Below are 24,789 nucleotides of genomic sequence, written 5' to 3' on the forward strand. Positions count from 1 at the left end.
TTTAAAATATGAAGATCTCTTTAGCTGCAAATGTGCAGCAATCAACTAATCTGTACCCATAGGTATTGTTAATAGATAAACAAGAGGAGGGGATGGAATCAGTTCCCACTTCCAATGCAGCAGTCTGTCCCTCTGGTGCAAGGACACCACTGCTGCTGGAATTACAAAGGACTGCCTCCACGCTCATGCATCAAAACATTGGCTGTGCAGTCGTGAAACCGCCCTGCCCTGCTGCTACTAAACCGTAGCTCTGCCTTATCTTCTTTGCGAGGACACGGGCACAATTTTAATCATAAACCTGACCTCACAAATCCGTTTGTAGTTTTGTAATGTGGGACGTGCGTGCCACACATACCGTACTACTAATCCCTGGATCCTCTGAGTAGGACCATGATTTCTGGGACGGTGTTGCCAGGGGGAAGGTGGCGCCTGGGACCTGTTGGAAATGACAGCTGAAGAAGGCGGATTAAAACACAGGGATCACAAAAACAGTAAACGTAGAAGATAGCGAAGAAAACTCGCATCCCAGTGTAAAGGGTGTGTGTCTGTTTGTGGTATTTGACAGCTTTTAGCCTGATCGCTAATGATTTGCTGCGCGACTCGCAAGCTAACGAGTCCAGAGCTGAGTGCATGTGGGTGAATGCATGCGTGTGTACGTGTGTGTATCTATAGATTTAAGTGTGAATGTGTGTGTGTGTGTGTCTGTGTGTGTTTATATGCGCGAGCGCGTGTCGCTGCACTCGCCTTCTCTGTCCCCACCTGTCATGTTAGCTAGCATGCTAATTTGATAAAGCTAGTTGGCTAATATTAGCTAATAAAAGAAATTAGCTGACTGTGGGCGAGGCACGTCGCCCACCTTATCACTGCAAGTGAAATGACCTGCTTACACGGTCGCACAGCAGTTGTGTGAATCTGTCTAACACATCCCAGGCTGCTATCTGTATTTTATGAATTATCTAATTACCCCACGTTGACTGTCAGATAGCAAGCTGGCTAATTTGCTCGGCTATTAGCTTAGCAGCTAGAAGCAGGGGAGCTCTCTCGCTAATTGACCTAGTTTGGTGGGGCAGAGGCCATGTTGTCATTCCACTCGACTGAGCTTTGTTTACATTACAACTTTTTGGCTTGTTACTTTTGAGGCACATTATTTTATACAAACATTCAAACATATAAACAAATAGTCAGTTAATATACATTGTTTAATTAACAGTACACCCTACCATTAATGTAATGCCCTCCCTCTTGAGTTAATTCAGAGGTGTCCGTACTGTTCCACAGAGAGCCGTGTGGCTGCAGGAGTTTCTTCCAGCCAAACAGCAGCACACCGGACTTCACTCATTTAATCAACCGAGCTCAGTCTTCAGACAGTTGATTGGTCAAACTGTGTCCTATTGATTGGTCTGCTGACACAAAGCAGGATGTACATTTTTACTGTTAATGTCATAAAAGCAACAGCCCAAGTTTGGTTTGTAGCTGTGATTCAAATGTAAGCATCAATGCAAAAGTCTTAAATGTAGAAACACTGATTACATGATGAGAGGCACAAACTGGGTCTGCCCTCCTCTAATCCACTGCCCTGAAGCTGCTAAATAGCACACTGTATACAATCATAAATTGCAAGTTACATGAATAAACAAGTGTGTGGGTGCACAGTTTTCTTTACAGTGTCAGAACATATGTTATATGTTTTACAAATAGTCTCATAATAGTTTTGACTTTCTAGCAGCGAACAGTAAATACATACAGTAAGTACATGCTCTGCTTAATCAGTGTATTTTTGGGCTTTCACTGGTCCTACCCATCAGCATCACATTAAAATTTAATGCGAGTTGCTCCCTAGTGTGATATGTTCCTCTACAAGAGCGCCTCAAAATCTCATGATTCACACCAGGCTGCTGAAAACAAGGCAAGCATTATACAGCAATGAAAACAAGTAGGTGCAACAACACTAAATCAGTCTAAACACAGGCTGTAATTCACACCCTGCAAATAGTTCAAATGCAAACCCGTATTTTGTTATAATGTAACTCTAAAACCAGTAGTTATTATTGGCACTGTGACAGCATAGTTCATCCCTCAGGGGAGCCATTTTGACTGTTAGTCATGAAAATAGAGCCAGACATGCAGTCTAACAAACCTAAAACAGTTTCCCTTCTCCGACCTCACCCTACAGGGTTGTAGAGATGGAGTCCCTGATGAGTGCGGTGGCACCGCGCTCCCCAGCCCCTGCCAAGAAGCTGTCAGAGGTGGACTTCCGGTCAGGGGCCACCCTGGAGCAGCTGTCGGCACAGGTGTCTGAGCTGGTGCTATTGGAGCAGGGGGAGTTTGGAGACCAGACCGCCTTAGAGGTCCACACAGCAAAGGATTTTATCTTCAACATGCTAGGTATGTCTGCAAACAGATCGCTCTGGATAATACACCCTGTATCACAGATGTTCCCACCAAATTCTCAATTTACAGACTCCCAATTTTGAAACCCCTGGAGAGAAATCAGTTGTCGGAGTATGGAGTGATAGGACTAGTGATATGAGCTAGGTGGGATGTTCACCGCAGAAAATGCAGTGAAGCCTAAGCTCAGAACTGTTCTTTGTACAGTATATTCTCTCACTTGACCTATGTCTCACAAATTGCATCATGGTAGAATTAAATATTATGTTTATTTTGCTGTGGACCATCTGTATGCCTTCAAACCTGTAGAGGCTTTAGAACTAGAAGCCCTCTATTTACCAAGTGGGATAAATATGGGACAATATGTCACAGTATATTTTGGATTTTGGAAGTATGTTACACTATATAATATGTTCCATCACAGTTGTAATCGAATGTGATTTAAATGCCATACAAGTCTGTGGGGACAGTAATTTTTTATTGCCTGGAGTTGAAGTTACTGTCAATTATCTATTAATATACGCAACAGTGGCTGTGAAGGCAATTCAGAGCATATTCTGCTGCACTGATGCTTTGTGTATCTGTGTTTGTGCCAGTTGCTTCTCTTTCTTGTAACAGCTAGAGTATAATTTTAGAAGTATGTATTTTAGGTGGAAAGTTTGCAATGCAGTATCTTAACATGGATAAAACTAAAGTGAAGAAGCTCCTATTTGTTTTAAAATAACTATTTCTACTTTTATTGTTTAGTTTTGACTCTGTTGCTGTTTTTTTTTTCTTAGCAAGCATATTCCTTTATTTACCCAGGGATGTGTCACTGAGAGCAATGAACAATGTTTTCCAGGAACACCCTATTCCACCCTCACGCTGCTGCACACGTTTTACCTGGAAGCTGCCCAGTACAACCCCAGTCTGATCAGTTGGCTACTGGGCAGGCCTTAACATGCAGTGAGCTGCGTTTGCACAGAAAATTTTGTGTAATATGACGATAAACATTAAATTCATATTGGAACAAATTCTATGGCCAAATCCAAATCATGTGTTCACTCAGGCCAAAAGTACAAAGCTGCAAGATCTCATTTAAATGAGGTGGGATACAGTTCCATGTGTTTTTATGACCCTGGTTGTGAGATAGTCTGTGTCACACACAGAGTCAGGTACAGTATGTTCAGTTTAATCCTCTGACAGACACATTATCACATGGTTGTTTTTTTTAAATGATTGTCAGCTGTGAGTAAAACGTGAAGTGTTTTTGTTTGTCCAATAGGTGGCACTCTGCCCCCTCCCTGCTGTCATCTGTCATCCTTTCTCTCTCTCTTCCCTGAGAAGCTGAAAACAAAGCATGTTTGGTCAGCGTGCTGAAAGTTTTGTGTGTGTGTGTGTGTGTGTGTGTTTACTTTTCCTTTTTTCTCTCAACTCGCTTCTGTGATTTTATTTCCAAGTTTCACTTTTTTTTTTGGCAAGTCCTCGTTCCATCTCCTTCTGTCACACAGTTTTACTGTTCCTCTCAAATTTCAGGAGTTTGACAGACAGCTCATGCTTCTCACCAAACTGAAACAGCTTCATCAAACAGGCTGCCTCCCCCCAGGGAGAAATCACTCACATCAAAATGGTATCCAGGCCTGTTTTTTCTCATTTTATCATATCACCACATTCAAGAAGAGATTTCTTTTTTCTGTGCAAGCTTTTAACTTTTTTTAGCTGTTTTTTTTTTTTTTTTTTTGTCTTTTCTTCGAATTTCATTTTTCGTAATTCCAGTGCAAAGCCCTCTGCTTTCCTCTTTGTCTGCTCTCGAATCTCCTGGTAACTTTTTCAGTTTGTGAGGCTGCCTCTGCTGGCATAATCACCAGTGGTTTGCTGGTATTTTCATACTCTGTGCCTCACCTCCTGCTGTGACAGCTCCAACTGCGTGAAAAGAAAAAAAAAAAAAGTTTGGCGCTCTCAACAGAGGGAGATGGTTTGTGTTGGATTCTAAGAATATAAAGTTAAGTACGCGGTGGTAGCTGCATTAGTGGCTCAGTGCCTCTCGTGGCCCCGTGGAGGATGAAAGGCAGTACTGAAAAGCAAATATCATCCTCCTGATGGAGGGGCTTTGTTACAGCGTGCCGACCTACTGGAGGAGCCTCGTCACTGCTGCAGGTGTTTGCGCATGTGTGTGTGAGTGGATGCTGAACACGAGTGGCTGTGGCTTCGTTTTTGCCAGGCCTTTGTAGAGTTTGAGCTGCTGAGGGATCCCCACTGGGCTTTGCACACTGCCAGGGAAAAGAAAAGAGAAAAGAGATTAAACTCTCACACGCACACACGCACATAAGTGCACCCAGCGAATCTTTTCGCACACTGACGGATCCAAGAAGAGATTGTTATTTACCCTGCGTTTCAGTAAACACTGTGGTTTGCCTTCGGGCAAGCGTGGTGGGGGCTACTGTATATATCTTTTGAAAAACAAAAGTCTGATGAAGGCAGAAATAGATCCGCACTGCTGGTGAAGCAGAAGATCTGGTGCTAGGCCCCAGATATAGCCTCAACCCAACTTTTCAGATCTTAAAGTTTGTTAGCCGGCTTGTGAGAGTTGAGTTCAGAGTTCGTCATCTCCCGTGATGTCAGTGAGAATGGATAGTTTTGATCCAAGTTTAAAGAGTCATGAGCGCTGCTCTGTCTCAGCCCAGATTTTGATATTTTTATCTGCGAGACAAGAAAAATAACCTGTTGCAGAATTCAGTTATGAGATTCAGATCAGTGAAAACAGAGAAATACTCCTTCGTGATCTGCTACTGAGCACGTTCAGTACATCGTATCTTCAGTTTGTCCTACAGTGACCTCCACTTCTTGTCTTCCTGTTGGGCTTCTTCCTTCAGCCCTTTTGTTTTCCACGATTCTTCACACTTAGGCCACTTAACGATATGCACATTTGGGCTTGAACAGTGACAAGTGGAGGCATTCAGTGTGAGAGAAGGATGATCAGCAGCACTTCAGTTGCTTTCTTTGGTAGAGGTCAGAGTCAGGAGAGGCACGAGTCGGAAGTTGAGTCGAACTGTGGTGAAAAATGGAAAAACAAAACAGTGAAAAACCACAACAAAGCCTGTCTGTGTGTCTGGTGTTTGTGTGTGCATGAGTACGAATGGTATAGAAAAATGACTGCAAGTCGACAATTGAAAATGCACAGAATTCCTACAGAGACTAATTGTTTTGCTTTTTGCAATCATGCAGCTGTGCCAAAAAAAAAAAAACCCGGGCCGGTCAGAGCAGAGCATCTGCTCTGATCATCTGAGACTTGGTGCCTCATTGGAGGGCCGTGCTCCAATGCTCAGAGTTGAGATGTAGTTCTTAGCGGAGGCTTGGACTTGGGGCCAACATGGCTGCTCTGGCTGACTAATTCTCTGTTAATGCCAGTTTGGATTTGAGAATCTGTCTTCATCTGGCAGCCGGGGCCAGATTCATGGCACCGCAACAGTAGATGAGTGAAATATTTGATTATTTAGGCTTTGTTTGTCTTCGGTTTTCATCAGCACAGACACTCCAGTGCCCGGCAGCACAGATGAGCAGCATCTCGCCTGCCATAAATGATGGCCATTGTTGTTCTCTGACATCTTTTTTTTTTTTTTGGCATTCAGCTGCATTAAATCTTAATTGTTGGAAAGCTGGAGCGTCAGTGAAAATGAAGGCAAACACAATTTAGTTGATGTTAATTAAGCTGAGTTCACAGCCTCTGTTAGAGGAGGCTCTTTAACAAATTATCCAACAACTGTCTGTGATTTAAACACAACAGTGTGCTGTGACTGAACATAGCCAGAGACTGACATCACATCATGCCATTCATTAAGTGTCTTTCATTGTATCTAATTAAATATGACTTAGTGAATTTGGCATGTTAAGTAAGAAGTGTTTTGACATTGCATGACATGTTATCTGCCGTCCTGCTCATTTTAATAACCGAGGCTGACATTGTGATTTTTGCTCTTTCATAATCACGCTTTAAGTATTCCCCAGGCAAAGAGGGAGGAATCATTCGGGTAGTAGCTGTCAACTGATAACAGTATCTCATGTGCCGGCTGTAGCTGTCTTCATTTGCTGGGGGGGAATTGCCACACACCTCACTCACAGGCAGACGCTTTTCAGTAATCCTTTAAAAAGTTTTTTTTTTTTTTTTTTTAATAATGTGTCGGGGAATGTTGGTGCACACACACTGACACACACTTCCCCCTTCATTTCTAACTATTTATTCGAAGTTTCTGAAAACTTAGTCCGTATTATTCCCCAGTTACCGTTTTGACTAATTTATTTTCACTGACTGAAAAGCTGAGCAGAGGCTGAAATTCAGGTATGATTCCTGCATCAGTCGGTGAGTGTGAAATGAAATTGAGCACTACGCTGAACTCACTCAGTGTGGCACAAAATGCGAGCGAGGACTGAGTGTTAGAACAAGTCAAGCTTTAACGTGATTTTGTGCTCTTTTTGCTTTATATTTTGAAGAGTAAAAGGCGTGCGAGTAGGTGAGATCAACTATTGTAGAGTTCGTTTGTCTTTATCCTCATCATATATATGATGAAACAGGTATTCCAGCCTCTGATTCACAACTTTTCTTCTTCTTTTCTTCCCCTGCTACCTAATAATAGAACTTATTAGACGCTGGGACAGATATAAGGGAACGAGTTAATGGCTTAATGCGATACCTTATTCATCTCTTTGCTCACTTCTTTTGCCTCTTCTTAAAAATAAGGCTCGGCTGCCCTGCAGCCCAGAACTGTAAAATGTGAAGGCAAAATTGTGGTGACACATTTTTCTTTAAGTGATAATTGCCTGTCATTTAGCTGGGCGTGCTATCACAGTGTAGCTGGCATCAAAGCAGCAGCTAGGAGCTGGAAGACACTGACAGCTTCCTGCATCCTCTCTCTCTCTGTCTCTCTCTCTCTGTCTCTCTCTCTGCAGGTGGTTTAGACACAAAATGTCTGTCATCACTCTCAGCCCCGTTTCTTGTATTAAACACATTCACACACTGTCATACACACACAAACACCTAGCTCAGTGATCTGAGACACAGAAAAATAAATCTGATTAAATTGAAACTTCTCCATTCCTCTTCTTCTTAAAAAGCCTATTGTGGAGCTAATCTCCTGCCTTCATATGAATCCATAAACAACAAGCGGGTGGAATGGCTCACCTTTCAAGCAGCTGGGATTAATCCTCCTATTAGCGTGCGAGGTGAGGCTGAGAGAGGCGCCGGTTGAAAAGCGCTGATAACATCCAGTTGAGACTATATTAGTCAGGAGTCATTTGTAACGAATTGAATTGCTCCTTTTGGGACGAGGCTGCTTTTAAGATTATTGTTACGGCGTGCTCTGCTGCTGTATCAGAGTTTTATTGCGTAGAATAACAGAAAGGTCACAGAAAGGTAAGGGACGGGAAATAACAGTTGTGAATCTCAGGTGGAGACATAAAACTGAGCTATATGCTGCACAGTTAGACCACTGAAACTGAATTTAACTGTTAAAGAAATTAGTTCAATTAATTAAAACCCCAAAACAGGCAAAGCGTGAGCCTCCACTGGTTACCTGCCATCCTCATCGTGCCTTTTTTTTTTTTTTGTGGAGACTCTGGGAAGTCATTGCTGCCAGCCCAGAAATAATTAAGCCCATAACATCTGGTAAAACTGCAACTTGTCGCTTTTACGCTTTTGGTTTTTGTGCAGATTAATTAAAGGAGATACAGTGTGTTAATTAGTGAGCTTCAGAGGTGCTGGTAGGTGGATATTTGAACCTTTAAGCAGAGCCAGGCGAGCGGTTTCCCACTGTTTCCAGTCTTTATGCTCAGCCACGTTAAGAGGCTGCTGGCTCAGACAGTACAGACTACTGTGAATTTTTAAGGTTGGGGTTATACGTTTTCTTGTGTGTACATAATATATTCATGTTTATGTGGCTTTTCTTATTACTAGCACTGTGTGAAAAATCTAGTGGTAACTCCGCAGGCGGAACAGTGGGTAGTGAAAGGTCAAATGTCAGCCATTATCTAGTCTGTGTACTCTTCAGCAGGACTATGGAAGTGCTGCTGTTTTCAGGCTTGTAGCGGCGCATCAAGCCACAAGGTTAATAAATGCATGTGGGATGGTCAGCTCCTCTGTGGGCTCGTGCACATTCAGCTTTGAGCTTTGTACCAGCCCGCTCCAGTGGATGTGTGAGGGTGAGACACCGTGTGAATGTGAGACCGGTCAGCTTTTTTTATGATAACATGAATTTAAGAATAAACGCATGCACAGTGTCATTAGTAGATTCACCTACGTCCTCGTTGTTAGCGCAGCCTGGGTTTTTAGAGCGGAGCCACAGTTTCAGACTCTCTCGGTCCTCTCCTCCTGCAGAAGCAACACATAGAAGTCATCAGCTTATTTTGAGGAATCCCATTTTCCAGAGAGACTTACGGATCTATTTTTGGAGTCTTATCAAACCAGAGGTGTGTCGTGGAATATTCTCACCCCGCCCCGGCTGTGATGAGAAAGGACGTCTTTCCCATGATGCTGCTGCTCTGCTTCAGGGGATTTCTCGTTCTTTGTAGCTTCATTTCCAAAGCAGGCATGTCTGAGGGCACCTATGAGTGTACAGGATAGTATTTGTATTTGGTATAGGTGTGTGTTAAAATGTCTATACTATTCAGTATAAAGCAATGATAAAAATGAAGCACTGGTTCAGTTCAAACACCAGGGACCTTGCGGCCAAATGACCTGTTTAATATGCGAGTCCATGCTGTATTGATGCAGGTCTGCTGTGTAATACCACAGTGATGTATTAAATTGTTAACAAACTCCCAGGACAGATGACAGAATGCTGCTCTCGTGCAAATACATCTATTGATTTTGAAATTTTCGCAAATGAGTTTTTTTAAAAAATTACCTTTTTATGGCATATATTTTTTCATATTTTTTATCCAGAGGAGAGAGTGAAAGGGTGACCTGTCCTGCTGAATGCATTAAATGAAAAGCCCTGCTATATATAAATGCATTTGCTGCACAGAGTTTGGACCGCGTCTCCTGTTTCTCATTTATCTTCGGTGAAAAGAGGGCTGTTGCATGTCCACCCTTTCTTTTTTGCTTTTAATCTCCAAAAGATTTGGTAGCATCCCCTAGTCTTTTTAAGCTAAATTTTTGTACATTACTTAAAGTAAAATACAGCATAGAGGTCAGCAGCTGCTGCAGATCTACCTGGTGTTTGCTTATGGTAATCGTAGATATCTGCCAGGATTAAGGATGTGATGATTTATTGATGTTAAAATCAGATATTGATTTTTTTTTTCTTTTCTAGGCTCATCTCCTGGAGCAGGTCATTTCAAAGACTCTTGCATATCATCATAATTGCACCTTGATTGCGGCACACGTGACTTTTAACCTTGAAGTTGTGACTACATGTGCAGTTTAGCACCACCCAATTCTTCTGTCTTTTTTTTGATTACTTTTCTATTGGTCAGATAGTTTGCCAACAAATTAAATTACAATTAAAATAAAACGGGATGCCATGCAGGTGGGTATGTTCACGTCGGTAGGGTTTCCTGTCAGCACACACTGAGACTGATGGAGTGAACCAGTAATCGTTTCGCAGACGTGGAATTGAGTCTAGTCTGAAAATAGCTCTTAACGAAAAACTTCCCTCTAATGGAAATCTACATTCAAAGACATTTCTTATAGGATTAGGTTTAATCCGTGGCTGTGAAACCAGCCTAGACTGCCTCCATTCCAGCTCTATTCTCAGACCGTGTGTGTCTACAGGCGTATGCGCTGGAGTGTGTTCATGTGCGCACCCGTGCGTGTGTGCGTGCTCGCTGGCAGATGCCCAGTAAAGCAGCGTGCGACTGTTGATTTGAGAGTTTGGATTAAAAAGTAGATTGTGTTCCTTGGAACAACCTCAAACTTCCCGCAGCCAGAGTGGAGATTGGAGAAGCCTCGCTAATTGATACAGTTTTTCCCCTGCCCTCCTCTCTCTAACCGAAGCCCCTGCTGGAGAGATATGATGTTCTTTATTCTCTTTTTTCATCACTCTTTTTCCTCCTCCTCGCCCATTTGACCTAATTTATCAGTGGCAGATAAAACCAAACAAATCAGAGGAGTCACAGCGTCAAACTCGCTGCCCTTTGGCTGGCGTCTGATCCGTTCCTCCCTCTGACACTGTCTGTTTCCCTCTCTTCTTCTCTTTGATCTGCCCATCCAGCGTTTCTCCCTACTTTCTCCCTCTTTCCAGCCTAACAGATTTCAAACTCTGATGTTCGATTGGTTGTAATTTGTCTCTCACGTTGCATGCACAAGCACTCACCTTGGACAGAGGACAGATCAGATAGGATGCAGTTCTTGCAGCTGCTGAAGGCAACACCAAATCTTCACTACACGTTTAATTAATTACATCACATATCTTGAACGTTGAAGAAGCAGAAATAAAGAGAAAAATGTAAAGAGCAAGAAAAGTACATTGGCCACAGGTTTAGCTTGTTGATTAAAGATTTAAATTTTGTCGCATTCTCACTATTGCTGATAAATGAGGTGTTTATCTTCTCACCTAACCTCACTCTGTTCTTTTAATCACCTTAGACAACTCACTAAGTTATTGTCACAACCTGTAGTGCTGCTCAAGATACTAGAGGGGAACTTTACATGAAATTCTGACCCACAGAGAGTTTATTAATAAGTAAACGAAGCAGGGAAGTAGGACTCCAGTTCCAACCAGTTGAAATCAGAGAGAATGTAATTTAAACTTGACTGAAAGAGTCTCTAACTTGCAGTTATTGAGGTAGACGATATGTAGCCCTGTTACAACGAAATCCTGCTGTCTAACTTTCTGGATTAGTTATGCACCAGTCCTGAAAACCTATTCAACCAATTCATTCGCTTAAAAGTAGGAACACTTTCATGAAGTGAAACCTTTGTGACACATTTGATGTTGAATGCGACCAGGAACTCCTGCAGATGTCACGGGTGGATTGACAGGCTGAAGATACTGAAGATCTGCGGCGCTCTAGATAAAGTGCGGTGGGAGCTCCCAGCTTAAGACTTGAGCTACAGTCAGGAGATGAATGGAGCTTGTAGAGGGAGATGAGTAGATTCTGCTGAGAAGTGCGAAGATCCAAAGATGCTCTGTCACATACTTTTTTATTTTCCTTCATCTCTTCGACCGCTCCCCCTATGGTGTCGTCAAACGAAGCACTTTCATTTTTCTCCTCTTCACAGCAGAGTGCCGCAGAGATCCTCGTCAGCACACTCGACTTTGACTCCCACTTTAGTCACTTGTTCATTTTCTTACTTTGGATGGTTTCTCCTCCTATTTCCCTCCTATGTTTTTGTATTCCATCAAACTGCTCTACCTTTTTGATGTAAAGGAGCAAACGATGGTGTGATATTCTGGCAGATGCTGCTGTCGTGAAGGGAGATGTTCCTCAGACCACAATAGGGTGGTTTAAATCCATTAACATTGATACTTTAAGCACTACTCTTAAGGATGAGGTAGGGGTAAACAAGCCAAATCAACCACCTTAAATTCAGCAGTTTCCATCGCTTAAAAGTTCCAAAAGTGGAAACATCGAGCGAAGGCCTCCATCTGTGCCACTTTGTGAGTGTCAGGGGCTTGTTTCCTTTTATCTGGCGCTTTGCTTACGACTCATCCTCGCAATTTTTCACATCCAGGAAACACGTCTAGGCGCTTGCACATGCCCCTTCATGAAAACATCACATGGCATCCTGCAACCAAGGTTGTGTGCCCATGTAATTGGATAAGAGGAATCATGTTAGGAGCTTTGAGCCCCCAGCCGTGGCCTGCCGGCTTGGTCTGATGCCCCCGTTCCAGCTTTCTGCAGCCACTTAACTGCCCCGGAGCAGGGGATAAACACTCAAGCTCAAGCTCTTACAGTCTCTTCCCTGTGAAGGGTTTTGAAGTACCAATGCTTTACCTTTGACCTTTAGTCGTTAGCAGTTAGCTCTGGACCAGCACAAGTGTGGCTTTAGGATCAGGCCTTTCTCAGCTGCTCTTTTAAGCTGGCAAAACATAATTTACTTGACTCCAGTACAGCAGCTCCCATGGGCCCAGAGCCTGGGAAGTTTACAACACAGCTAAGTAGCCATAAAGGGATTTGGAGGCAAGTTTCTCTCACATAAACTGTTCAAAGACGAGAGCGAGGAAGGCTTTTTAGCACTTGGGAAAATGATGGTGCAGACAGGCCTAAAATATAATAAGAATATAATAAGATGATCGTCCGATTGCTTGTATTTCTTGCCCCATCAGACTTCTTCTTTTTAGTGATATTGCTGCGATCCTTTCTCTTTGCCTCTTTCCTTGATCCGTAACGGGAGGAATCCCTCAGTCAGCCATGGTGTATGGAAGCTGAAATGAAGGCCTGGCTGAGCACACATGTAGGCGAACCACTGAAATTATCATCAGTGTCTAGTCCAGTGGTCACTGAGGGGGCAGTTAATTTCACACTCCTCCTCCTAACAATATTACTGCACCTCAAACTCAGAAATACAAACAGTGCTTTTCAAAACAAACTAATCCGGACATTTTCCAAGCTCGCTGCCTTGCTGACCTGCTGTTTTCTGTCCCGGCGAGTTTGCCAGAGCTGGTGCACATATTCCTGAGATTATCCATGCATCTGAATATGAAATGTGTTTTAATGTGCGTATGGGACTGTGAGCAACAGAGAACACATCTCAAAACCTTTCTGCTAATTTTCCCTCGCATCAGTTCTGCTGGCTGAAATGCATTTCCACACGCATAAACAGATCTGATTAGAGATTTTGCTGATTTTGTGTCTCCTCCTCACCCCCTTAATCCTTCTAGGCTTAGTCCAGAAGGTGGACCAGCGCCTCCCAGTGGCCAATGAGTACCTGCTGCTGTCAGGCGGGGCCCGGGAGGGAGTCTTGGACCTCAACCCCGAGGATCTGGGGGACTACGCCAAAGGAGCTGATTTTGACCTGGACTTCACTCTGCTGGTCCCTGCCCTGAAGCTCCATGACCGCAACCAGCCTGTCACCCTGGACATGAGACACTCCCCACCCTGTCACTCGTGGCTCAGCCTCCGCCTCTGCGACTCCAACATCCTGTCCCGCTGGAGCATCTGCTGCCAGGAGGAGAATGGACTTCCCACTGAGGAGGATGAGGAGGAAGAGGGGGAAATGGGTAAGTATAAAAATTAGGATAATCATCACAAGAACAAAGGAAGACGTGAAGGAGAAATTGGTCATGAGGGCAAGGAAAATTTGAATTGAGGGACAAACAGAAAGGTGGAGGGAGGACGGGTAAGCAAGGATGGAAAATAGAAAGATGAAGAGATAAGTGAGGAGAGGAGAGAGGAGTGGAATAGACACATTTGAAGGTACTGTAGCAATGTGGGGAGGAAGGAAAGGGAGCTGAGATAATTTGATGCATTATGTTCCCATAACTCCTCAGATAGGTGAAACGAGAAAAAAAAAAAAAAAAAAAACCTCCCCGGGAAATAAATGCTGAAACATTTATGAGTGCGGCTCAACAATCGAAAGTTCAAGATTACACGGCAGTTTCGAGATTACTCTGTGACATCAGTCTGCAGTTCGAAACTTCCGAGATGAGAAAAAGTAATGACATTTATTGATATGAATCTCTTTAATTTTCAGCAATTGTGGAAATATGTTTCCCACATTTTCTGGCCGTATCTTACCCTTACCATGTTCCCACAGGCTCTTGTATTAGTGTGTTTGCAGGAACGGGTGTATCACACCAAAATGCTGTCATCCAGACACTGTTGTGACTATTGTGTGATCACACCCGGACTGTTACACACCAAGACCTGAGTTTGCAGTGCACATGAATGTGCCCAAGGCTGTTCTGCGTTTTCACAACACACCCATGATTTCACTGAGCTGACTGTAATGGTCTCCGACTACAGGCCAGCGTTATTTATGCAGGCTACAGGACACGCTGTCAGTTACAGCAGTTTTTACCAAGAACCAAACACATTTTGAGAATAAATGTAGGAAAAACAAGCAAAAGCTGTAAAAAAAAAGCACATTTGCAGAGTCATAGAGTCCTTCAGAGGCTGGGAGAGCTGACTGTGGCTGTTGCAGAGAGATGGTATTGGATCACAGATGTAGTTAACATACAGTGAATAATGAGGATGGGTCCAAATCAGCCCGGCTACCATTTCATGATTATAGGAGGAAAAACAAACTATGACATATTAAAATTATTCTACATTTAGGGATTTTTACATCATACAAAAACATAGAAGTGTGATAATATACTAGACACTGCCCTGCACACTAAACAAAGAAAATCACACCTACTGTTTTACTTAAAGTTCAAATAAACATCTCCGCAGTTCAGTGTTAGTTGCTCATTTTCTACTCGTCCCCTTTTCACCAAGATAGAGCACACACATCACCTACCTCTCACCCTGAGCTAAATGTTGTGTAGTTTATACTGAATTATTCCTTTAACTCTAGAGTCGGGTAAACAAACTAGCCCGTAGAGCAAACTGAAATGTATTCCAGCCCCATGAAAGAGTAAAGAATCAATGGGAGGTTTTTATCGTAGGACTTCACAGACTTGTGTAACTGGGGTACTTTGGGGTGAATTGGTTTCCACTATGACCCTGAAACTTTGGTGTAGTATTAATTCTGTTCTGAAGTGTGCATATATACACACATGAGTCAAGATACTATCAGCTGGTTGGTATGGATAAATACAGCATTCACATTTCCTCCTCCCTCCCTTATACCCCCCTCCCTCCCCAGGTAAAGGCTCCATCCCCTCCCTTGGCTCTCCTCAGTCTCTGGATGGATGTTACTTCTCTCCCACCCTGGTGACAGACTGGTTCTGGGGCGTAGTGAGTGAGGCCGTTGAGGAGCTGAGGCGCAGCCCCCAGAGAGGCATCCCCACTCCGGAGCGACTGGAGAGGAACGGACCCCTCACTACCATCATCCTCCAGGTACAGATTAGGCGTCACTTGCTCCAGTTCTGAAATGATAATAAAACAAAGACAGTTCATGATGTCTGAATCCATAAAACAATGTCAGGCTGCTTAACAATCTAAAATTAGTCCTTTAAAGAGGACATTTCCTGGAGCGAAATCAGAATTGGAGCATTGTAGTTAAACGTTAAAATAATTTTCCCTGCATCAATGTTTGTAAGAGGAACAGAAATTCAGTGAAATCCTAATGTCCCCCCACCGTCTCCGCCCTGCAGGCGGGCTCCAGCCGTGTGCTGTACGACCTGTTGCCTGTGGTGTCGTTCCGGGGATGGCCTGCTGTGGCCCAGGGCTGGCTGACCGCCAACCACTTCTGGGATGGTAAAATCACAGAGGAGGAGGCCATATCTGGCTTCTATCTGCTGCCCTGCTGCTCCCCGCTGGGTGGCCGGCCCGACAGGGAGTGGAGGCTGGCGTTCTCACGCAGCGAGGTAAGGGGATTGCGAATGTAACTCTTTTTTGGTGTCATGTCTACCTTGAAATAGGTTTAAAGCATTAGCATTATGTTTCCGTCAAAAAGGGATTTTCTTTTTTTATCCCTTCATATTTGTTCCTCTGTCTCTTGATTTTTCCTGTTAAGTTCACCACGATGTCTTTAATCCTGCTTCTACTTAACTCATCGGTCGTCTCCTTCTGTTACTACCAGGTTCAGCTGAAGAAGTGTATCCCCTTCCCCATGGCCCAGGCTTTCCAAGCAGCCAAGGCGGTGCTGTCTCGTATCCTGGCGCGCCCTCGCACAGGCCTCAGTCTCTACCACCTGCGTACCCTTCTCTTCTGGGCCTGTGACCGACTTCCTGCTGCCTACCTGTCCTGCACCGACGCCGACACCCCCGGTCGCCTCCTCCTGGGTCTCCTGGACGACCTGGCTCATTGCATCCTGGGTAAAAACTGCCCAAACTACTTCCTGCCCCAGTGCAACATGCTAGAGCACCTGACTGACAGCCAGGCCCTGCTGGTTGCCAGGAAACTGGCCCACGTGCGCTCAGATCCCAGCGAGCACCTCCGGGCGGCTCTGGACCAAGCCCAGCAGGCCGGCCAGCTGAAGAAGGAGCTAACAGCTAGCACCAACGGCCACGGCTCTCCGGGGCATCACCCAGCCAATGGCATCATTTCACCTTCGGAGGACAAGCTGGCGCAGCGGCTGCAGCAGCTGGTCACGGAGAACCCTGGGAAATCCATATCTGTCTTCCTGAACCCCGATGATGTCACCAGGCCGCATTTCCGCATCGACGACAAGTTTTACTGAGGAGGATGTGCCGCAGAGAAGACACGTGGAAACGTGTGTGTGTGTGTTTAGCTTACAAACACAACCGGAGGAGTCGGGGGCTGAAACTGAACACACTCCTCCTCCTCCTCCTTCTCCTCCTCTTCCTCTTCACCACCCTGAGGCTGAACAAAGCCTTGCTGCTTGACTGACTCTTTAAACCAAAAACACACTCACGTCCTCCTTACGGACAAATGACGTCCGGTTTAGTGGGCGCCGCACAACGGATGTGATGTCACCGAGCTGTTGCCACGGAGACGGCCCTCTCCCAACGAGCTGGCCTTAACAAGACTCATCAGCTGGTGCTACAAAGACAGGGGGCCGGCTCTGGTCGTGTGAAACGAGTCCGGGCAGAGGTCGACACAGGAAGCGCGCGTGTACATGTATGTGTACGTTTCACATATTGCTTACACTGGTAAAGATGGAGGGAGGAGAGCTCCTTGATTGCTGCATTTCTCCCCTTTTTAATTTTAGATCGGAGCGGGCGATGGCTGAATTAGAAAGGAAAACCAAGGTGTGGCTGATGTAACTGAATGTAATGTTGTGAGCAGAGCCGCCGAGTCTTTGAACAAAGAGCTTCTTCTCTCTTTCAACTACGGTTTATCTGTCTTTTTTTTTTTGACCCCCCCATGCTTCAATTTTTTTTCTTTTTTTTTTTAGTCTTTCTCAGGTATTCATAATACTTACCTTTTTTATGTGTATGATTCCATTTTAAGGTCTTTAACTATATTTCAATGCCGCTTACATTTCATTGGGTAACTGAATGTACCAAAGAGCTGTGTTTGGTGAGTCTCGCGGAGAGACACGTGCATCTTACATATCCCTGAACATGGAGTTTTGATGAATCGACTGAATCATGGTCAGAATGTTAATTAGCCTTTCCTCCTTCTAGAGGCCCGGTCACAGCAGCCTTTAAAAGAGCAACATTTCAGTGAAGTTTCCAATGGAATCGATGCGATAAATAGATTTGTAAACACTACAACAATTATAGAGAATTTAATACTGATCAAACAAGCTATTTAAAAGGTTCCTGGACAATATGTTGAGCATTTTCAGAGGTAATTTCACTGTGCCACTTTCTGGTGTGACCTGGCCTTTGAAACAGGTTAAGACTGGGTAGAATGGGACAGTAAATGAATTAAACTGATTAATTATAAGAGAATAGAATGATCTGCTGACACTAAGATATAATATTTGTTGCAGCATTGGAGAAATCCTTGACACTGAGCTACCTGAGCAGGTGTTTTATAGGTTATTTAGAACATTTCAAACCCTCTGTGTGGAGATATGAGGAATCACATTAGCAGCAGTGTATTGTCAAGTAAAAAAGGCACAGAATAGCTGTTGAGTCGGGGCTTTTTGGTCTATTTATCCACCATAGTCACGACTAAGTCAAGGTACTTCACCTTCAAAACATCCCACAAAGAGTTCAAACATGTCGACGTCATGTGAGTGTCTGTTAACTTTCCCTTGAAGAAAGTTTTGTGTGTCTTATTTGATTTTTTCTCTTTTTTCTTTTTTGTAAACTGATTCTGATGATTGTCCCTTGTCTCCTCTGCTTGGTTGGTCTTTTTAATGAGCTCTGTGTGTGTGTGTGTATAAACTCCTGTGTTGGTGTGTGCTCACTGAGAGACGAACCACGCAGCAGGACGCAGACAGACGCCCAGATGCTGCCCGCTGAATTATCCCCTCAGTGGGTGTGTGTTCGTCACTCGGCCCTATCGTTTCTCAGCAGACGGATGACATCCACAGGGGGAATGGAGGGAGGGATGGAGGGATGGATGGATGGGGGGAGGGAGGGAGATGGGCCCTTCTCTGGTCCCTTTGAAGAGATCTGAAGTGGGAGGATGGGCCTTGTGGGGCCTGGACAGCTGCCTCTCTATGAGACTGTTGCTGTTTCTCTCTGCATATTTCTTTTTTTTTTCTCTATTACTCATTTCCCTCCATCTCATAGCTTTTTTATTCCTTTTTTCCTCTCTCATCCCATCTATATTTTTTTTTTAGGACTGAAGGTCCAGAGCCACAGAAGGCTCTTGGAACTTGGTACTACTCCAGCTTTATGTTTACACCGTGAGCAACCACATTGCTGCAAAGCCACTCAGCTGATTTGATTATGAGCTGTACAGCCAGTAAATGGTGTAGTGGCAACAAGTACACAAGCAGCAATTTTCTCCCTTCCACTTACATTAGTTTCACCTTAATGAATTTGAGACGTAAAGTTGTCTAAACACTATCTGCAAAGAGTCTGTGGGGTGAACTTGGATTAAATTGGGTTTACCAGGCACTGAAATGCTGCTTCCAGTGTTGGTGCAGAGGCAGGGTACAGAATGCTACAAGCACATGATCAGTAACATTTAAGTTTACATCAGTTGATCTTTAGGCTATAGGTGGAATGTGTTTCCTTCAGACTGGTGTGTCAGGTGGGTCTACAGATTTCATGCTCATACTACTGAATGAATTTTTTAGAGCATCTATCTGTACTACTGGTGTGTGTGTGTGTGTGTGTGTGTGAGTGTATGAATCGAACCTGAGGAAAAAAACCAAAGTGTGTTGTTGAGGTGGCGCAGAATGTCTAAGCAGGGTGTGTATCCAGCCGCCAGGTGTGAGAGGATTGTGTTTCCAGCACTTTGTCCCAGGCAGGCTCCGATTGTTGTTTCCCAAACTGTACAAGAAAAAAAAAAAAAGAAAGAGAGTCATAAGGAAAATCACTGCATTTATTTAATGGAAAGTATAGTAAATGTAAAGGTACTTTCTCATTGCCCTGTGTTTGACTGAGAGAGGTGGATGAGTAAAATGTGTCAGGTGTGTGTCTCACTTTGTACCTTAATGGGCCTAGTTAGAGATTACTACACACTGGAAACAATCAATGTTTTCTTTCTTGAGCTGTGCACAAGAAATCTTTGTTGGAGAGTCTCAAACTCTGTATTTTACAATGGTGTCAGTTTATAGATATGCAATCAGACCCCCCCCTCCCGGCAGAAAGGCCTGTCATTCAATCTTAATTGTACTTCAGTGTAGATTTACTGTAGTTGTGAAAAGGGGGAATCACTATCTGCTGTCCAGGGATTGCATGAAACACAGACGACACTCCCAAACATCGATCTTCACTCTGTGCAACTCTATTTATAATTATTACTGTTTTTTTTTTTGTGCTGAAACTTCTGATGATTCTGTTGAGAGAGATTCATTCATTCAACTGCTGTGGATAAATAACTGACTAAATACAATGAATGTATCCACTTTATCTCTTTAATCTGTTCCCGACGCGAGAACACAGTCAACTCTAACTTTTCATCCTTATCTCAACAGATGTGCTCAAGTGCTAAGATAAACATCTGTACTGAATCACTCCACAGTCTGACAAATTGAATTTTGTATCTCTTTTATTACTTGAGTTCCTTTTTTTTTTTCTTAAATAAGTGCAAATTATTTTCCCTGACTCATGACTGATTTGCTGTATTTATTACTATTATTTTCTGGGGGTTTATATTGATCAAGCTTTAGCATGAAATAAATCACGACATTTCAGATCATATTGTGTGGAAATATATGTGTTTTTTGTTTTTTTTAGTCCTAAAGCCCTCTCTGTCTGTGAAAATATAATGAGATTTAATCCAAATTGCAACTCATATTTTAGCCAACAGAGGGCGCTCCAGGACAATATTTATACTGCAAGTGCTTCACCTGAGTCTGCTCTGCACTGGTACACTGCTGAGAGAGGATGAGGATGCTACAGACTGGGTGAGAGTCAGTGCAGGTAACAGTTGAGTTGCTCTGCGTCTCAGTGAAAACAGCAGTGATGGGTGTAATGTAATGTGATACCTTATTAGTGCTCTTAAATAGCATAAGTACCTTACAGGACACAGGACATCATTAGCATGTTGTTTCAGTCGCCAACAGTGTCACTGTGAAGATGCTGTGAGCTGCTTTACCACTTGAAAATCAACTATCATTGATTTAGTAGCCAATGAAAACACCCTCACATTAATTAAGTAATCTACAATTATTAAAGGTAAATTTAAAATTATTTTCTTGTTTGATCTTCCCTGACCTGCAGCATCATATTGTATTTAGGGATTTTTATTTAATTTATATATTTTTATCAATTAAGGGCATGTTGTTCCTGCTTTTACATACTGATTCAGGATGAAACACCATGCTCATCATTTGGGGCGTTAAACTGCTGATGATTCATAAATGAATTACTATAAACTTAGAAGATGAGAGGGTTTGTTTGCTTCATTATTTCCAAATTTTTTTTTTTTTTTTAGAGCGAAGCTCCAGAGTAGATGTGGTTTCACTTGGACAAAACACGAGCAACTGTGAATAATTTTGTTGTGTCCCCAGGCGATCCCTGACATTTCAGAGCCATTATCTGTCATTACTTATGTGATGATGGCACAGATGTTTTTGGGTACGAGCACACATCATATCATTTCCCATTAATCCAAACCGCAGGCGCACACTGACAGCAGCAATCTGTTGATGTCTATTAAGCAAATTATGAAGCGAGGAATTTGCCGGATTGTGTGACTTACAGATGTGACGGTCCATGCTCTGACCTCATGAATGAGTCAGATTGTTAAATACATACGTTTGGATACGTACACATGGATCTAATATGAACAATAACTGGACTGAAATAGCATTGCTACGATACTAACAAGCCAAATTAAGATGGTAAACATAGTAAACATTATACCTGCTAAATATCAGCGTGCTTGTTTACTGGTTCCTCCAATGCATTCATGTGTCTCTGTCCTCTACCTGCACATTTAACGTGTCCTCTCCATCATTTCTTGCCAGTAATTGTGGCCTATTCTCCCTTGTAAATAGGCCACTGTAACCTCAGCCCTCAGGCAGCCTGTTTATAGCCACAAACACACACACACACACAGTCATGTGTGTGTGTGAACGAGGCCAGGCTGTAACTCATAGCGGTAGGCTGTCTGTCACTGGGAAACTGGGGCTGAACGGGGACATGTGTCATCTTGACACACACACACGCATGCACGCACGCACACACACACAGCAATAAGCGTATTCATCCTAGTTACATCCTGCATAAATGAAGTTTGTGTGTTCTCAGCCTCAGAAAAAAAACAACAAAAAAAAACAAAAAAAAAAAACAAAAAACAAAACAACAATGCTCAGCGGAGCTATCATAAATCCATAACCTTGACCCAGATGCATTTAGGCAGACAAGCTGGATGTTGCAACCTCTTTGCTGCCTCACTTACCTGATGGACTTCACACACAGTGTTTAGTTGTGTGTGTATACGTGTGAGAGACACCCAAAACCCCACAGCGTAATCCCTGCTGGTTTCAAGTGACTGGTCAGAGCAGCACTATCCTGTTTCTGAGTCCAGTCCATCTTAGATCTCTGTCCTCAATTCTTTCAGGTCAGGACACCCCCCCCACCCCCACCCCACACATACTCTAATACTCTAATACACATACTCTATGTGTATTTGTTTGTTGAACTTGTTCCCATGCCAGTGCATGCATTAATCTCCATTACTGAATCACGTGTACTAAGAGTTTGCAGCGAGAGAGAGAGAGAGAGAGAGAGAGAGAGAGAGAGAGAGAGAGAGAGAGAGAGAGAGAGAGAGAGAGAGAACAAGCAAGAGACCTGCATCTGTCTCTGCACAGTTTTCATGCAGATCACACATCGTGGGTGTCTCCCCACCTTTTCACCTCGTTCTGTACAGTGTGAGCTGGTCCTTTCTGGCTGAGCTGCAGAAAAAAAAAACAACTCCTCCTCATTACAGCCCCCCCGTCACAGCAGACTGAGAATCTCACATCATTAAGCTGATAGCTCTCAGCTCTGATTGACTGAAAAAATTCCTTGATTAACGCACCCTAACTGTTCCTGCTTGAACCTGAGCTAAAGCTGCATTCACACAAAGGAAAAGCCTCCACTGCAGAAGACAAGCTGGTTATAGCAAGTTTGAACAGACACACTCAGAGGTGGGGCGGACACTGTCAAACACAGCCTCCTCATTCTGACACTGGAAAAAAGGGGATCCAGGGGACTCCCTTTCATGCTGCATGGTAGTCTCGACCAGGAGGTGACCTTCATTTGACATCCTGATGGTGCACTAAGGTGCTGTAGCTGTGCAGCACTCTCTCTAAGAAGAATCACCTCACATTTCACACTGTCTCTGCTAACAACAACAACAACCTGTTTTTACAGTTTGCTGACCAGTGACCTCTTGTGGCCTTGCGGGTAATGACTGCAATCTCTGAGAAGCCTTGACCACAGGAGGTCGCGGATCAGGAAACGGTGACATGAATCCTCTTATCAAGGTCATGTAGGTTTGAGAAGGCACCGACACACAGCGTCATCCTCAGAAAAAAATCATTAACCTACGATTGCAATGATATGAAAGGCTTTCCCCCGCCTCCCGCGCAGAGGGAGCTTTCACAAAGGGGAACCGCTGATTCAGATGATCAACAAACATTTGGACAGAATCACTGCCAGGAAGCTACAGCTCCAGGTTCTATCAAAGGTCAGCTCTGCTTTAAATTCCTTGGATACCTGGGGCCTCGGCCAATGTTGTGACACATCTGAGCTGCAGCTCTGATTTAATGCTGTGAAATATCAGTTTCCGTCCGGTCTGTGCTCAGAGTAGCTCCACACGAGAGCAAATATGCATAATGATGAGGCCCCTGTAAGCGATGCTTCCTGTGCATTATGGGAATAGTAGTTCAGGCCAGGTAGGGGGGGGGGGTAGTTGTGTTGCTTCGGTTTGGGACAAGGCGGGCGGGGTGGGGAGGGGAGTTGGGGGGGGAGTGGGGTAGTACTATATTACAGTATGTGTTTTGCATGTCATAGGAATGACATCACAACACCCAAAAAAACTCTCAGAAGACCAAAGTTACAATCATACAAATATATTAGTTTGTTTTATTCAATTATATCCAATAATACGTCTCCCTTGACTTTGTGTAAGTTATTATAGAAATAAATACAGATCATATTGCAAATGCAGAGACAAGGGTTTGGGATAATAGAGTGTTTGGGGTGGGGTTTGGGGGGGGCGTTAAGGGGTTTAAGAGTAAATATTGGGTAAGGACTGTTTCTTTGAAGGTGTCCAGTAAATGATTGGCGCATGCATGCTTGTAGTCCCGCCCATCTGCAATCCTCTACCTCAGCCCAGGACTTTCTAACTGCAAGTCCCCCATGGCTCTCAATAGTCCTTCTCAGCTCGTTTTCTCCAAGTGATCCATGGGTTTGGATGGTGTTTTGTAGTCATGTTGTTCCACCTCGACAGCAACAGGGGGAGTTATTGCACCCCTGACCACATTTGCATGGATATATTTATATATATTTATATATAGATATATATTTTTTGCCCCATTTGAATACAAAAATAGTGTCATTGTGGCTTTGAAAGCTGGAAGACTGAAGCACTCTTTTTGCATTTGGAAGACAAGAAGGAAAGTAAGATTATGGTGAGTTCCTTAAAATCTTTTCTGGAAGACTTTGTCACAATAAGTTGGATCGTCCATGCAGTACAAAGGGGGAAAAAAAAAAAAGTCAAAAAATCCTTCAAGGATTGATCACAGAATCACACACACAGGTAGAAGATGTGTTTGTGTGTCTGCGTTTGAGGGAGAGACGGACGGTGAATGAGCAGTCCACATGCTGCAGGTGAGCCAATTAAAAATCCCGTTAAGAGATCAAAAGTCAGAGGTCAGTCAGTCAGTCTCTGATTGACAGGTGAATGCTGGAGGATTCTGGGGGATCAGGAGGAAGAGGTTTGAGACCCTTCAGTCCGGGTGAACTCGGCGGTTATTCCTCCATCGCGGCTTGAGCCGCTTTGTTCGACATCCCACGTCACGTAACAGGAGAACACACACGGATATGCATTTAAACAGCAAAATAAACACATCAAATCAACAAACACGCATGAACAGACTAACAATGATTTATAAAGGGCCTCACAATGGATACCAATAATTAGATTTCCTCATATCACTTCATTACAAGTCACAGTACTTCCACTGAGGAATACCCAAAACACAACTCCTAAACAAAGTACACTTGAGAAAGGGGGTAAATAAAGACATTTTTAGCATAGTTTACAGTGTAAAGTCACCATTTAAACATTGGTGGTGCATCAGCTTGTAAGAGGTGAAGTCCGTCCACGATCTGTTTGCAAAGGTCACCC

At 43.6% G+C, this 24,789-nt stretch overlaps 1 protein-coding gene across 2 annotated transcripts; it reads left to right on the top strand.

Annotated features, from left to right (window-relative positions):
- Positions 1–260: 260 nt before the first annotated feature.
- On the top strand, positions 261–19,356 carry tmem102 (transmembrane protein 102). 2 transcript variants are annotated; one of them, XM_041031527.1, is made up of 6 exons: positions 261–537; positions 2,174–2,385; positions 13,185–13,523; positions 15,116–15,309; positions 15,567–15,779; positions 15,995–19,356. In XM_041031527.1, the coding sequence occupies exons 2-6, from the start codon at positions 2,184–2,186 to the stop codon at positions 16,592–16,594; spliced, it is 1,548 nt and encodes a 515-aa protein (XP_040887461.1). In that variant the 5' UTR covers positions 261–537; positions 2,174–2,183; the 3' UTR covers positions 16,595–19,356. The 2 variants fall into 2 exon arrangements, with proteins under 2 accessions (XP_040887461.1, XP_040887462.1); XM_041031528.1 differs by lacking the exon at positions 261–537 and adding an exon at positions 1,882–1,933.
- Positions 19,357–24,789: the final 5,433 nt, after the last annotated feature.

Source organism: Toxotes jaculatrix, chromosome 23 (genome assembly GCF_017976425.1).
Source record: "Toxotes jaculatrix isolate fToxJac2 chromosome 23, fToxJac2.pri, whole genome shotgun sequence".
Classification (NCBI taxonomy): domain Eukaryota; kingdom Metazoa; phylum Chordata; class Actinopteri; family Toxotidae; genus Toxotes; species Toxotes jaculatrix.